The sequence below is a fragment of the Oncorhynchus clarkii genome, chromosome 19, assembly GCF_045791955.1.
Source record: "Oncorhynchus clarkii lewisi isolate Uvic-CL-2024 chromosome 19, UVic_Ocla_1.0, whole genome shotgun sequence".
NCBI lineage: Eukaryota > Metazoa > Chordata > Actinopteri > Salmoniformes > Salmonidae > Oncorhynchus > Oncorhynchus clarkii.
The window spans coordinates 44,618,278-44,634,305 of record NC_092165.1 but is presented as its reverse complement, the minus strand read 5'-3'; the positions used below and the strand labels follow the sequence as shown (position 1 = coordinate 44,634,305).

General features: G+C 42.4%; 1 protein-coding gene across 4 annotated transcripts in view; it reads left to right on the top strand.

The window, feature by feature from the left end:
• LOC139375276 (coiled-coil domain-containing protein 9B-like) overlaps positions 1-12,275 on the top strand; it is a 51,560-nt gene extending 39,285 nt beyond the window's left edge. For 2 of the 4 annotated variants that reach the window (XM_071116895.1, XM_071116896.1), the window contains exons 7-14: positions 2,976-3,160; positions 5,135-5,184; positions 5,307-5,357; positions 5,488-5,584; positions 6,794-6,827; positions 6,946-7,642; positions 7,982-8,064; positions 8,565-12,275. In XM_071116895.1, the coding sequence (XP_070972996.1) occupies positions 2,976-3,160; positions 5,135-5,184; positions 5,307-5,357; positions 5,488-5,584; positions 6,794-6,827; positions 6,946-7,642; positions 7,982-8,064; positions 8,565-8,591 (1,224 nt within the window). In that variant the 3' untranslated portion in view covers positions 8,592-12,275. The remainder of the gene's footprint in view (positions 1-2,975; positions 3,161-5,134; positions 5,185-5,306; positions 5,358-5,487; positions 5,585-6,793; positions 6,828-6,945; positions 7,643-7,981; positions 8,065-8,564) is intronic. The other 2 variants (XM_071116893.1, XM_071116894.1) reach the window with 1 other exon arrangement.
• The last annotated feature ends 3,753 nt before the right edge of the window (positions 12,276-16,028 follow it).

The window sequence follows — 16,028 nt, the reverse complement described above, 5'->3', positions numbered from 1 at the left end:
TGCCTGCAGGAGAGTCACATGTTTACCTGTCTCTGATTGGTCCACACCGTGGAGGAAAACATATTTCTGCCTGTCCCTAGTTTATCCCTCTGTGCCCAATCAGTGGTTTTCGTCTGTCTGTCGGTCTCCATTATTCTTGTCTCCTGACTGCTCCTGTCCAGTCGTAAAAACCCTTCACAGAAAGAACATGAATGGAACCACACATCGATTCTCCTGGTTTGTAGAGTAGTATCTACACTACATGGCCAAACATTTGTGGACACCCCTTCAAATGAGTGGATTTGGATATTTTAGCCACACCTGATGCTGACAGGTGTATAAAATGAGCACACAGCCATGCAATCTCCACAAACAAACATTAGCAGTAGAATGGCCCGTACTGAAGAGCTCAGTGACTTTCAACGTTACACCGTCATAGGATGCCACCTTTCCAACAAGTCAGTATTTCTGCCCTGCTAGAGCTGGCCTGGTCAACTATAAGTGCTGTTATCTTGAAGTGGAAACGTCTAGGAGCAACAGCCGCTAAGTGGTAGGCCACACAAGCTCACAGATCTGGACCGCCGAGTGCTGAAGCGCACAGCGCGTAAAAATCGTCTGACCTCGGTTGCAACACTGATTATCTTGTTCCAAACTGCCCCTGGAAGCAATGTCAGCACTATAACTGTTCGTCAGGAGCCTCATGAAATGGGTTTCCATGGTCGAGCAGCCACACACAAGCCTAAGATCACCATGCGCAATGCCAAGCATCGGCTGGAGTGGTGTAAAGCATTGGATTCTGGAGCAGTGTGTAAGTTATTTTGTCTGTAGCTACACACTCTCAGGAGACACACCCCTCACCTGCACAGGGCACACACTCTCCGCAATGTCAAGCTCCAGCCTTTTTCCTTACCCTGCTGTTGCCAAGCATCTAGTCTCCCTAAAGACAGGAGTTCATTGATATTTGAGATGCATCTTTGGGGCCATGTGACAAGCACATCCATCAACATCCCTGTGTCCCTGAGAATGTTGTGAAGGGCATTTCTTAGAGCTCATATTAGTAGCAGTTTAGTTTGGCCAGCCATGGAAGCCTTACCACTAGTATCTTCACGCTACATTACCACTAGTATCATCACGCTACGTTACCACTAGTATCATCACGCTACATTACCACTAGTATCATCACGCTACATTACCACTAGTATCATCACGCTACGCTACCACTAGTATCATCACGCTACGCTACCACTAGTATCATCACGCTACGTTACCGCTAGTATCATCACGCTACGTTACCGCTAGTATCATCACGCTACGTTACCGCTAGTATCATCACGCTACGTTACCGCTAGTATCATCACGCTACGTTATCGCTAGTATCATCACGCTACGTTACCGCTAGTATCATCACGCTACCTTACCGCTAGTATCATCACGCTACCTTACCGCTAGTATCATCACGCTACGTTACCGCTAGTATCATCACGCTACGTTACCACTAGTATCATCACGCTACGTTACCACTAGTATCATCACACTACGAAACCACTAGTATCATCACGCTACGATACCACCAGTATCATCACGCTATGAAACCACTAGTATCATCACGCTACGTTACCACTAGTATCATCACGCTACGCTACCACTAGTATCATCACGCTACGATACCACTAGTATCATCACGCTACGATACCACTAGTATCATCACGCTACGAAACCACTAGTATCATCACGCTACGTTACCACTAGTATCATCACGCTGCGTTACCACTAGTATCATCACGCTACATTACCACTAGTATCATCACACAAGAAGTCTTCATGGATCCACCTGTACCAGAATACCCAAGACCTGATCCGAGACCAGAACGGGTCCAGATCCAGAATTCTAAATAATTTCACGAGTCTGGGTCGGATCTGATATGATTGTCAGTGGTCTTGGGTATGTGTAATTTTAACTGACTTGTCCGGAAGGGCCTGTACAGATCCGAATGCGACAACAGGCTAAAGTCAAAGAGCCTCCATGGTGGCAAAAGTTAGGAGATATCTAATCAATGGAAATGGAATTCAAATGATGGAATTCAAAGCTGAGAGCACACAGGTAGGCAGGCTGCTACTTTATATTCTGAACGGAAGCGTTGTTATTTGTAACTTTAGGATGAGAAAGCGCATGCACTGCAGCCTCAATTAACCTAGCTAGCTGACATAAGCTAGTTTAACTAGCTTCTCTTGGTTTTGATGCAGTCAAGACAGGTACTGTGTAATCATATTTGATAATAGCCTAGCTATGGCAGCTGTTAGTCAACTATAACACGAGTCGGCTTGGTTGGTTTCTGTCCCTCGTCTCTACCTCTCAGTGTCACTTGCTCACAGTACAGCTCCTCCCTCGCCTGCTAGAGCATCACCTCTCTCCCTCTCACGCTCTATCAGTTCCGGTTAATAAAGTGTGTGTAAAACATTTTTATGCATATTGGGTCCGGGTGGGAAAGCCCCAGGTCAATTTTGGAACAGGTCCAACATTTTGGACCCATGAAGACCTCATCACACTGTATGTCCACTACCAACACTGGTCAGGCAGGGTGATTCTCAATTTGAAGTATATTAATGAGTGAAACAAGAGGATAACTTGGATGAAAGCCTTCAGACAGTGTAGCACTCTAGGACCCCGGGTGACTAGTCACAATGATGTGATGAAAGCCCATCCAATCTACAGATATGACCTCAGTTCATACATAAAAAAGAGCACTTGTTCAGTTCTCCCTCAGACCCCTGCTGTTCCTCTGATCTTCTGGACTGCCCAGAGGCTTCACCAACCAAAGGCCAATTATTATATAAGGCTGTTATTTTGACCTGTATTGCCACTGTCTGACACAAAGTGTTTGAAGAAAGCTTAATCTCACAGCCGAAGTACAGATTGGATATCTGACCATGGTAGGCCTTTTGCAGTTTTCACCACTGGCACTAAGCTATGACTGGTACTTGTGTTCTCCTTGCAGGAGTCTGAGAGGCTAGACCCAGCGGGTGACACAGACCTCACCATCCCCACGTCTAAAGTGGAGCAGCAGGAGTACTTGTGCTGGAAGATGGAGCGTGAGCAGATCGACCGTGAACGCTTGGCGCGCCACAAAAATGCCAAGGGCCAGTGGAGGCGGGCATGGGACATGGACAAAACAGAGAATATGTAAGCCCACTCCCATCCCTGGCTGCTTTGCACTTCTTCACTTTAGTTTCCTCTGTCAATCATTTCTGTTTGGCTATTCTGTTTGCTTGATGCATGTCTGAGTGCTCAAATTCCATTTTGAATATAAATTAATGTTACAATTAAAAAATGAGTACTCTTCTGTATGTGCTCGTCTTCTGGTCTTGTTCTCACAACAACTACAGCTAACTACCACACATCTCATCTCTTACCATGCAAAATAGGCCATTCTCTTGTCATTGTAACTAAACTAAAACGTTAACTCATTCACTCATCAAGCAGATTACCTTCTCTATTACTTCCTCTATTGAACAATGATGTATCTCAGTCTTTCTATCTTCTGTACTTCTAAACTTAGAAATGGTTGCATTGAATTTTCTAAAGAAGCGCAGAATGGTGTCTGCAGAGAGAAGAGAGTGGTACAAACTAGGTACTTTCAGAATGCTAATTTACTCTGGTGGAAGATTTCCGTTGTTGGAGGTATTCACGCGATCCACATTTTGGACCATGCCCTATCCCATGATACTGATTTCACACGGTCACAAGACTTAATCCAATAAAGTCACAAGACCATAAATAACAAGTCACAGCAAATGTAATGATGTTGGATGGAGACTGGCAAATAACGCTATTAGAGAGGGAGACGGAATGACCTGGCAAAAATGTGTTTGTTCTCTTCTGAGGTACCGTCCTTATTGGATCACCTCTGTTTATGAGCCGTTCTCAGAAAATGGCTTTGATAAATCTTGAAATGGTATTTATCCTATAATCTAACTACCCTCTCCCTAGTACTCTTACCACCCTCTCCTTTTGTCAGCTATGCTAGACATTGGACACTTTCACTAGAAGAAGTATGTAACAAGCTGACATGCAATGTTTTGGAACCATGGAGAAAGGACAAAAGTAGGCCAGTTTTAGGCCTTGAGCGCCATGGAATGAAAACATCTGCTTATATATAGGTTACATGATTTGAATTTGGAACCCAGTATTTTACTATGTATGGAGCCGCTGTCCTTTCACACAGTGGCGTCCTTACTGCTTACGAGCAAAATATATGAACACCCCTCTTTCTGTTCCTTGTTCAAACACAACAGATGTGCTGTGAGCAGTACAGTGGCTGGATAAATAAATGTTCTGTTTAGAAGAAAGAAGCATCAAACTTTAAAGAGACAAAATAATAGGATACTTTTAGCTGGGGCTGGGATGCCTTTCCTTTTGTGGCATGGTTTAAAAAAGCCTCAGAGACTAACTGGAGTAGGAAAAATATTTTTGATTCAGCAGTTTAGATGTTGTCAATGAACGAGGAGTGTAGGATCATGACCTCTAGCTACAGATTTGTAACGTGATTCTCCATTAGCCGTTACAGGAAAGTTACTGTTTGGCGTAGAGCAGAGAATTTTCAACCAACCTTGACGTGGCGATACTATCTTCATTCTCGACTCGGCCAAACATGAATCTTCTAAAATGTTTTTGTCCAGTTGCAGGTGGTTTGTTTGAAGTTATAAAATGCACCGTTATTAAAATAAATACAGTTTTTGCTCCATTAAGTAATCCAACAATGTGTAAGCAGCCATCTTGTCCATTTCAAATTTTCTCTCATTGATTGAGAGCGTTTCGAATCTGTAGCTACATGACCTCAAGATACCACAGTCATCTCTGTACAATGTCTCATTCTAGTTCTGAGCTCAGCATGTAATGATTACTTGGAAATGAAAATGGCTGTTGAATGAAAGTAATGGAATGTAAATTGTTAGGTTAGTGGAACAACACAGATACTTGAGAAATGTCCAACCAAATGCATTGGACCCTTCATTAACCCTGGTAGGTAAGATTTTGTCTGTTTACTTTAACACCAAAACCATGGCCTCGTTATCTGGTAGTTCATCTGTTAATGGAACATCCCAGCTGTGTATTAGGTTTTAATTATTTCACTGTAAACTAAATGTCTCTCTTTAGGTTTTCAGATAAATCTCCTAGGGAGAGAGAAAGGGGGCCTACAGCCAGAGGTGAGAAATTCACTCTGTAGTAAATTATTTTCAACTCAAACACTGAAGAATAGTCAGACCATAATCAAGTATGTCTTATTTCCAGTGATACCCAATAATTGTTGAACTTGTTTGATTTCCAGGAGGAAGAAATGCAAAGAGAGGTCACCCCAAATCAAATGCTGATCCACTGGGTGAGTGTGAATGCTTTATACTGTGAAACCAGCAGCTGAATCATTTAAATCCTCAGTACAAGCAACCAATCAGCCAATTATGGAGAACTATTCTGCTGTTTCTCTTAGCTTTGCTTGTTTTCATCTCCAGGTCAGCAGCTGTGGGGCAAAGACAAGCGGGGTAAAAATGTTCCAGTGGTCAGCAGTAAAGCCAAGGGCAAGGACCGGCTGACTGGGAGGGCCAGAAGGTGAGTGGCAGTAACAGCAGATTTAATCATAACAGCCTGTGTTGATGTAAGGAAACCACACAACTAGTCTTGCTGTATGCAAAACACACTGGGACTTACTCTAAAGAGCACAACGTGTCAAATGACCAAAAACGGCTAATTCACTTGTGCATTCTTCTGTTTTATTTCAAAAAGCCCACTGTTCCAACTTTTTGCTCTGAAGCCATTGGTGAGGCTAGACTACTTTTAGGTTCTGTTAGCGGAGCTTGAGAGGCAGGTATTGGTAGCTGTGCGGTCCTCTGTGAGATTGAGCTGACCAGGGGGAAGAGTAGTCAAGTATGTCCAGGCAGAGTGGTCTCTTGCCTCAGTTGCCTGTTATTAGGTTTTGCTGCTGGTGCTAATTGGAAAAGACCAGAGCGTGAAGAGAACTGCTCAGACCAGCCTTACCTCTTAGAAAAAAAAGTTATATCTAGAACCTTAAAGGTTCTTCGGCTGTCCCCACAGAATAACATTTTGAAGAACCCTTGTTGGTTCCAGGTAAAACCCCTTTTGGTTCCATGTAGAACCGTTTTGGGTTCAATGTAAAACCCTTTCCACAAAGGGTTCTACATGAAAACCAAAATGGTTTTACCTGGAACCAAAAAGGGCTATACCTGGAATCAAAAGGGTTTTTACCTAGATCCATTTTTTATTTAACTAGGCAAGTCAGTTAAAGAATACATTCTTATTTACAATGACGGTCTATACAGGCCAAACTCTAACCCGGACGACGCTGGGCCAATTGTGCAACCCCTATGATACTCCCAATCACGGCTGGTTGTAATACAGCCTGGAATCTAACCAGGGTCTGTAGTGACGCCTCTAGCACTGAGATACAGTGCCTTAGACTGCTGCGCCACTCTGGAGCCACAAAAGGTTTCTCCAATGGGGATAGCCTAAAAACCCTTTTGGAACCCTTTTTCTAAGTGTAGACTGTAGAGCATTTCTCAGGATGTACAGAGGGCAGCCATGATTAAACACACAGGTGTGTAAGTGTACCTACAATCATCCTTTTCTATTTTGTCTCACTCACACTCTCTACATATCTCTCTATATCTTTGACCCCACACAGAACAGATGTCATAACAAAAGTATTTTCTGTGTTCATAGCACTCACTTTGTTATCAGGATACTTTGAAGAATATAGACCACTCATTCTGTATGTTTCTTATAATTATTTTAATATTTCAGATGGGATGCCAGCGAGGATGGGGAGGATTTGCAGGTGAGAGGTTTAAACTGAATGCTTTGCATTGATGTTATAGCTGTGCTTGGGTGAAAAACAAAGACATCTTTGTCTTCTTTATCATATAACTAATGGAATTTTATTTTTGCTCCTTCAGGCCTCTAAGACTAGTTTGGAGGAATTCTTAGAAGAGCTTGATGCTTTGGCTGACCCTGACATAGATGACTCCACTGCAGAAACTCCAGAGGTCAAAGAGGGTGACCTCAAAATGGAGTCTTCGCTAACCCTGGATGTGGTGAAGACCGAGAAAGTGAGTGGAAGGATCAGTCCTGGCCTGGACAAGGCCGAGACAGCTCAGGCCCCAGCCGACCCCCTGGAGGACGGGACATCCAGACAGGGGAAGGCTGAGGCCTCGCCCCCTCAAGCTACAGAGAAGAAGGTCCGCTTCTCAGAGGAGCTCATCAAGGGGCCCGGGGCCTACGAGAAGCCCAGTACTGGAGCCCAGAACTCTGCCCGCTCAGAAACCAAGGGCACCAGCGTGTTAAAAGTTGCCTCCCCCATCAAAAACGGACAGAAGTTCGAGGAGCAGAAGCAGTCCCCCAAGGGCGACCAGAAGGATGCTGGTAATGCCCTGGACTGGGGGGATCGGCAGGCTGCAGCTGTCCAGGCACAGAGCTCATCTGATGGGCATAGACAGGGTCAGGAGGGCCCTCCGTTTCTTGATGCCTCCAAAACAGAATGTGCTGAAAGCGGCCATGACGGTGTGCTCAGCCCTGTTCTTCTCATTTCACACAGCGATGCCCCTCCACAGGATAATTCTGTCCAGCCTTTAGAGCATGCCAAGAGCAATACAGGTAGGCAATGGTTTTGTTCGTGGTTAGTCCCTGTCAAATATCCATATCTACATATACATACTACCTCAATCAGCCTGACTAACCGGTGTCTGCATGTAGCCTCGCTATTTTTATAGGCTCACTCCTGTATTTAGCCTGTCTTTTTACTGTCGTTTTATTTCTTTACTTACCTATTGTTCACCTAACACCTTTTTTGCACTATTGGTTAGAACCTGTAAGTAAGCATTTCACTGTTGTGTTCGGCGCACGTGACAAATACATTTTGATTTGATTTGAAATAGGTACAGTGTATAGTTATCACTATGATGCAATGTAAGTAATGCTTGGTTCCCTTCACAGAAGAGCTGATTGACTCCAGTCTGTCTGTTCTCAGCCTGGAGTCAGGAGAGACTCACCCAACCCACACCACCAGTACCGATAAGGTCAGTATGGACTGAGAGAATATGAACAACTGGATGGATGGATGGAAAGAAATGAGTGCATGACTCATCTGCATTGTAGTCTGGACTATGAGAGGGAGTGAATGAAAGAAGGAAACTGGATGGATTGAAAAGGTGATGAGTGTATGATTCATCATCACTGCAAATTTGGGATTTTTGATTGCTGCATGAGTGCATTCCCTATGGTCTTCTGTAGTGTTTAAGTAGATTTGGAATAGACAAGAGAGACAATGCATGTTCAGAACTACTGTAGCAGGGTGATAATGCATTACCAACCACTGTAGCAGGGTGATAATGCATTACCAACCACTGTAGCAGGGTGATAATGCATTACCAACCACTGTAGCAGGGTGATAATGCATTACCAACTGTAAATATAAGTACTGTATATGCCTTCCTTTTGAGTAAAAACAATAATGTACTTTTACACCTATTTTTAAAAACCACATTGTTTAACCCCTTTTTATTGTTTTGTTTCATAGGCAAGAGAAAATGGGAAGATTGTTTGAAGGACTTTTGATGTTGCTATAACATTTTCTAGAACTGAACAACAACATGCTTAATTAATTCAAGCGTTTACCATGAGCCTTTTAGTTTAATACAGCACTTGCTTCCAATAACTCTTTGTAGATGTCCTGTGTCTAGTTGGTCAGGTTAAGACTAACATGCGCAATGTTGTTTCTTTTGAAAGGATGCTAGCTGCTCAAGGTGGGAAAAGGAAACAACACATGTTCAAGTGAAGTCATTTTGAGCCTTTTGTCTGCTTGAAAATACTTTGCTTACAAGCACTTTATTCTTTATGAGGTATGAGTACTGACATGTCATACATTACTTAAAGTTGGAATCCTTAATGGTGAAACAGCTGCGTCCGTTTGCGATATTACAATAACAAAGAAGTTACTGCAAACAACGAATACAGTTTTTTCCCCTCTGACATCATTACACGCGTGATAGAAGAGCACAATATGTATTGCAATTTTTTTTTACCATGCTGCACGGTGCTCCTCAGCTCAGCAACAGTAACAATGGTGGTGGTGGGGCGGCCAGCAGCGCTGTTTCTCCTTATTGCGGATTCCATCTTTAAGTGTGTTATTTAAATGGCTGTTTTTGTTTACATTTGAAGTATTATTTCAAGGTACCAGTCCCAATGCTTGTATTAGTTCAGTTCCTATGGATGACTAACCTACATAACCTGAACAGGCCCTGCCATTAACCTTTGCCAGCCTTAGCAGTTGAATGACAAAATATAATTAGCATTATATGCTAATAGTTGTACACTGACTTTATTTACAGTACTAGTCAAAAGTTTGGACACACCTACTCATTCCATGGTTTTTCATTTTTTTACTATTTTCTACATTGTACAAAAATAATGAAGACATCAAAACTATGAAATAACACATATGGAGTCATGTCGTAACCAAAAACGTGTTAAATAAATCTAAATATATTTTATATTTGAGATTATTCAAAGTAGCCACACCTTGCCTTGATGACAGCTTTGCACACTCTTGGCATTCTCTCAACCAGATTCATCAGGTTGCACCTGGAATGCATTTCAATTAACAGGTGTGCCTTGTTAAAAGTTAATTTGTGGAATTTCTTTCCTTCTTAATGTGTTTGAGCCATTCAGTTAGGTTGTGACAAGGTAGGGGTGGTATACAGACGATAGCCCTATTTGGTAAAAGACCAAGTCCATATTATGTCAAGAACAGCTCAAATAAGCAAAGAGAAATAACAGTCCATCATTACTTTAAGACATGAAGGTCAGTCAATCTGAAAAATATCAAGAACTTTGAAAGTTTCTTAAAATGCAGCCGCAAAAACCATCAAGCGGTATGATGAAACTGGCTCTCATGAGGACCACCACAGGAAATTAAGACCCAGAGTTACCTCTGCTGCAGGGGATAAGTTCATTAGAGTTACCATCCTCAGAAATCAGCTATTAACTGCACCTCAGATTGCAGCCCAAATAAATGTAACAGACACATCTCAACATCAACTGTTCAGAAGAGACTACGTGAATCAGGCATTCATGGTCAAATTTCTGCAAAGAAACCACTACTAAAGGACACCAATAAGAAGAAGTGACTTCCGTGGGCCAAGAACTTGAGCAATGGACATTAGACCGGTGGAAATCTGTCATTTGGTCTGATGTGTCCTAATTTGAGATTTGTGTTCCAACCAGTGTGTTTCTCTGAGACAGAGTAGGTGAATGGATGATCTCTGCATGTGTGGTTCCCACTGTGAAGCATGGAGGAGGTGGTGTGATGGTGTGGGTGTACTTTGCTGGTGACACTGTCTGTGATTTTATTTAGAATTCAAGGCACACAACCAGCATGGCTTCCACAGCATTCTGCAGTAATATGCCATCCCATCTGGTTTGCGCTTAGTGGGACGATCATTTGTTTTTCAACAGCAAAATGGCCAAAACACATCTCTAGGCTGTGCAAGGGCTATTTGACCAAGAAGGAGACTGATGGAGTGCTGCATCAGATGACCTCACCTCCACACTCACCCGACCTCAACCCAGTTGAGATGGTTTGGGATGAGTTGGACCGCAGAGTGAAGGAAAAGCAGCCAACAAGTGCTCAGCATATGTGGGAACTCCTTCAACACGGTTGGAAAATCATTCCTTATGAAGCTGGTTGAGAGAATGCCAAGAGTATGCAATGCTGTCATAAAGGAAAAGGGTGGCTACTTTCAAGAATCTAAAATCTAAAATAGATTTTGATTTGTTAAACACTTTTGGTTACTACATGATTCCATATGTGTTATTTCATAGTTTTGATGTAATCACTATTATTCTGCAATGTAGAAAATAGTCCAAATAAAGAAAAACCCTTGAATGAGTAGGTGTTCTAAATCCTTTGACTGGTACTGTATGTAACTTTTCTAATTAGAAAGCTCTGACCATTGCACTTAACTACTGAGATATGATAGCTCATTCATTCATATGGTAGTTTACAGCTTGGTTTGGTGAAACCAGTTACATGGAGTAAAAGTAAACTCAAGTGCATTATTTTAGTGTGGGAATGATTACTTTGTAATATAAAATTCAATAGTTATGGTTTTCAAATGCTAAAAAGATAAAATATAGTTCAAATTGTTTCATATTTATTAAAATGTTTTTGGGGAACCCTTTGACTTATAATTTTGAAATGTTGTGGTATTAACTAACTGTCATGATTGATTTTATTTATTTATTCTCTCATTTGGACTACTGATTGTCAAATATAATTGGCTGGAGAATAAACCCTTGTTGACATGCATTAGCGGCTGGATTGTTTTATTTTAAGTAGGGAAAGGCAATTTATTTGTACCCCTTTGTTGTTTTATTATACTTTAATAGTCTGACAACATCATTTGACAAAGAGCCTTAGCATATAATAAATAGTGTGTTAATGAAGCATATACTTTGTTCTTTTTAGAGCACTTATTTAGGCAATTCAGTGTACAGCACATGTTGGAGAGGGAACGGTGGCAGTTAACATCTTTAGCTATCTTCAGACCTGCCAAAGCAATTTTACTTTCAGTAGGACTGGCTTTCCTCAAGCATTATAACACTGGCGTTAAATGTGCATTGCCATAACCAGGTGACAAGTCACAGTAACAGGTTGAGGTCATTTCATTTGTAATTGAAATGACTTTTGGAGCTGTGAAGGTGAAAAAGAAAAGAATAGCTGGAATTGAGAGCTAACAGAACTGAAGTTATTTGTTGGGAGAAAGGAGAATTTCCTCAATGCATTGTAGTTGAACGGATCAAATGTATCCTGGGAGAGGGAGAAATGGAAAGAGTTGAACATAGGGATATTTTTTATGAGAAGTAGTGGAATTGACTTCAACCATGTGACTAGTGCAGAACATACTTCCCTGTTCCGTGACTGTTTGCTTATACATAATGGTTGCAGTTTGTTTGGTAAATGTATTTATTCAAGGTTCGCTTGATATTTATGTTATCACCAAGCCTTGTCTAAGGCCTCTTGAAAATTGAGAAGTGATTTTGTCTGACATTACTGCTCCTTTCGACATCCGTGTGCATCACCCAACCATGTGCTTCATGGACTCACACAGGGTGTGTGTGTGTGTGTGTGCATAGAGCTTAATTCACAGCTTTTTTACTGTCAAGTTCTTTGTTTGTTTAACTTGAAAGTTAGCATACAGCACATTAATAAAGTACCCGCTGCTACAGATTCTGTCTTGCTCTTTTTGTCGTGCTTTACTAGTGTTGCAAAATTCTGAGAACTTTCAATAAATTCCCTGGTTTTCCAGAAATCCTGGTTGGAGGGTTCTGGATTTCCTGTTAATTCCCCCCTGATTCTGAGAAGACCAGGGAATTTATTGAAAGTTCCAGGAATTTTGCAACCCTATCTTTAGACAGAGTATGTCTTGTACCCTGTCCCTGCCCTATAACAGCATGAAAACAGAGTTAATGTGAAAAATATTTTTCCTATGTTATATACACTACAGTACAGTGCTTCCGGAAAGTATTCAGACCCCTTGACTTTTTCCACATTTTGTTACTTTACAGCCTTATGCTAAAATTGATTTAATAGACCCCCCCCCCCCCCCCCAATCAATCTACACACAATATGATGACAAAGCAAAAACAGGTTTTTGAAATTTTTGCAAATGTATAAAAATAAGAAACTGAAATATCACATTTACATAAGTATTCAGACCCTTTACTCAGGACTTTGTTGAAGCAGCTATTACAGCCTTGAGTCTTCTTGGGTATGATGCTACAAGTTTGGCACACCAGTATTTGGGGAGTTTCTCCCATTCTTCTCTGCAGATCCTCTCAAGCTCTGTCAGGTTGGATGGGAGCATCGCTGCACAGCTATTTTCAGGTCTCCCCAGAGATGTTTGATCGGGTTCAAGTCCGGGCTCTGGCCGGGCCACTCAAGGAAATTCAGAGACTTGTCCCAAAGCCACTCCTGCGTTGTTTTGGCTGTGTGCTTAGGGTCGTTGTCTTGTTGGAAGATGAACTTTCGCCCCACTCTGAGGTCCTGAGCGCTCTAGAGCAGGTTTTCATCAAGGATCTCTCTGTACTTTGCTTTGTTCATCTTTCCCATGATCCTGACTAGTCTCCCAGTGAAAAGCATCCCCACAGCATGATGCTGCCACCACCATGTTTCATCGTAGGGATGGTACCAGGTTTCCTCCAGACGTGACACTTGGCATTCAGGCCAAAGATTTCAATCTTGGTTTCATCAAACCAAAGAATCTTGTTTCTCATAGTCTGAGAGTCATTTAGGTATCTTTTGGCAAACTCCAAGCGGGCTGTCATGTTCCTTTTACTGAGACTTTTGCTTCTGTCTGGCCAATCTACAATAAAGGCCTGATTGGTGGAGTGCTGCAGAGATGGTTCTCCCATCTCCACAGAGGAACTCTGAAGCTCTGTCAGGGTGACCATCAGGTTCTTGGTCACCTCCCGGACCAAGCCCCTTCTCCCCCGATTGTGGAGTTTGGCCGGGAGGCCAGCTCTAGGAAGAGTCTTGGTGGTTCCAAACTTATTCCATTGAAGATTGATGGAGGCCACTGTGTTCTTGGGGACCTTCGATGCTGCAGAAATATTTGGTACCCTTCCCCACATCTCGACACAATGTGCCTCGACACAATCCTGTGTCAGAGCTCTATGGACAATTCCTCTGACCTCATGGCTTGGTTTTGCTCTGACATGCATTGTCAACGGAGGAACCTTATTTAGACAGGTGTGTGCCTTTCCAAATCATGTCCAATCAATTACATTTACCACAGATGGACTCCAAGTTGTAGAAACATTTTAAGGATGATCAATGGGAACAGGACGCACCAGGGCTCAATTTCAAGTCTCATAAGCAAAGAACCTGAATACTATTTTTAAAATGTATTTTTTATAAATTCGTTTTTCGCTTTGTCAAAAAATGTAACAAAAGGTGGAAAAGGGGAAGGGGTCTGAATACTTTCTGAATGCGCTGTATGTCACGTTTTAAATACAATTGACTTCCCATACTCAATTTGGGGACTGATAAGCAGCACCAGTGAATTTCCCAAGAGAAGTTTCTGATGATTCGCATGCATATCAGCTGCCAACTTCCCCATATTGGATAGCTTATGCAAAGTACTTAACCACCACTGATAACAGGCCAACTTTAGAAAAGTATGATACTGTGTGATCTGTGTTCCATAAGAGTTGGATTGAATAATGTAATATGACACGATAGCAGCACACGATAACCCTTGATTTGACTGAACTTGAAGGCAAAAACTAATTGTGTTTCAGAATGGGGGACTGTGACAGTGTGGTGTTAAGCTGTCTCCATTTGGGAGTCATTTCTGATTAATTTCAAATGAGCTCTCCATGGGCCTGCTCTAACAGCCTGTTGTGTTGGAGACAGTTCCCTCCATCTTCTCTGGTGAGAATCCTCCAAGGTGTTAATCTTTTAATGAACTTTTCCTCTGGCGTTCACTAGGGCCACCTGTCATTAATAAGGCCCTGGGTCCTGTGACTTCAGCATGGTGCTTTGTGGCTCCTTGTTTTTTAGTTGCATCTGCATCAGCCCTTACTTTCATGTTTCATAGCCTTTTACCTGGTAGAAAACAATAGGCAATTTATCCTTTGTTCCTTTAAAATACCGGATTCTCATTTCATGGACATGGGGCCACCGTCTCTAGGTATTCATTCCAATAATGAAAATTAATTAACTCACTGAGCCACCAGATATAGTTTACAGTTTGAACACAGTGGCGACTAATAGTTTTTTAGGGGTGTGATGCACCTCTATGCTTGAACAGTGTGAGTATGAGTAGCTTTGGAAATAAGTGGTACAAACTGATGAGGGATTAAAGAGGAGTATGGGACTATGCCACCTGTCTTCACACACAGCAAGATAAGAATTGAAACGCAGAGCGTTTTCTGTCGTAAAGGATGTGACAGTAGCTCGGCTGTCAGTCCAAAGCACCCTAACATTTGGTAGCAGAGAGTCTCTGAGAGGGAAGCCAATCCTGTCACCATGGGTGATGCTGTCACTGCAGGAAACAGGGCCTTTCAAGGGCATTAACACGTTTCAGTCCTGACTGCTGCATTCTCCCCCGGGGCTTGAAGAGAGGCCTCACCAGGAGTAAGCTGTCTCCTTCAGACAATCATGTTCTGTCAAAGCAAAAGCCTTATCTGAACCAGGTTCAGAAATTATTGTAGCCCTAAATGCCTTGGTGAGGATAGTAAGCTCCTAAAGCTACGCTCTGGATATGCAACCAACTTTCTCTCGCATGTGTTAGGGTGATAGTGAATCTGAGGCACCATGACATTTTTATATCTCTATATCTGTAGTTGTAATAACCTCTTTCCGATCATGGTCTGGTTAATAATCATTGCATTGATTGGCGTGGGTTATCCAGCCCTGTGGCCCTGACACTCTGTACAGACAGGTGATTTTTGGCAGGCCTCTTCCCCTACTGAGCGTGTGCGTCATCCCTCTGCCCTTATATGGCGGCCCAGGCTGTACCAACCAAAGACGCCTCAGCAGCTGGCCTGGTCCATCACAGGCACACGGGAGGTATCTGAACGTGCTCTGCTCTTCCTTTTCTCCCGCCCCCCAGAGAGGGGGCTAACAAGGCCGTCAATGTACAGCTTGCCTTATTGATCTGAGCCATGGCGTCATGGTACCTCCGCTGGTACTGTGTCGTCAAACAGCTCCAGCAGACAGCCTGTCAGACTACCATATTGATTGTTACTGCGATGTTTTGTATGAAATAAATGTATTGCTTTTCCCTGAAGTTGTATTTTGTCACCCTCTGATATTTCAGCAGGAAACCCTCCATTGGCGAGAGGTCAGTCCTCAATCTAAAGGTATAAGCAGCAACCAGTAGCCTTCTATATAACAGAAAATGGTGGGTGTCAGTAACAAGCATTTTACCTATTAATTTTTTATTAATCTATCCTATAGGGAACCGCAGCTAAACTG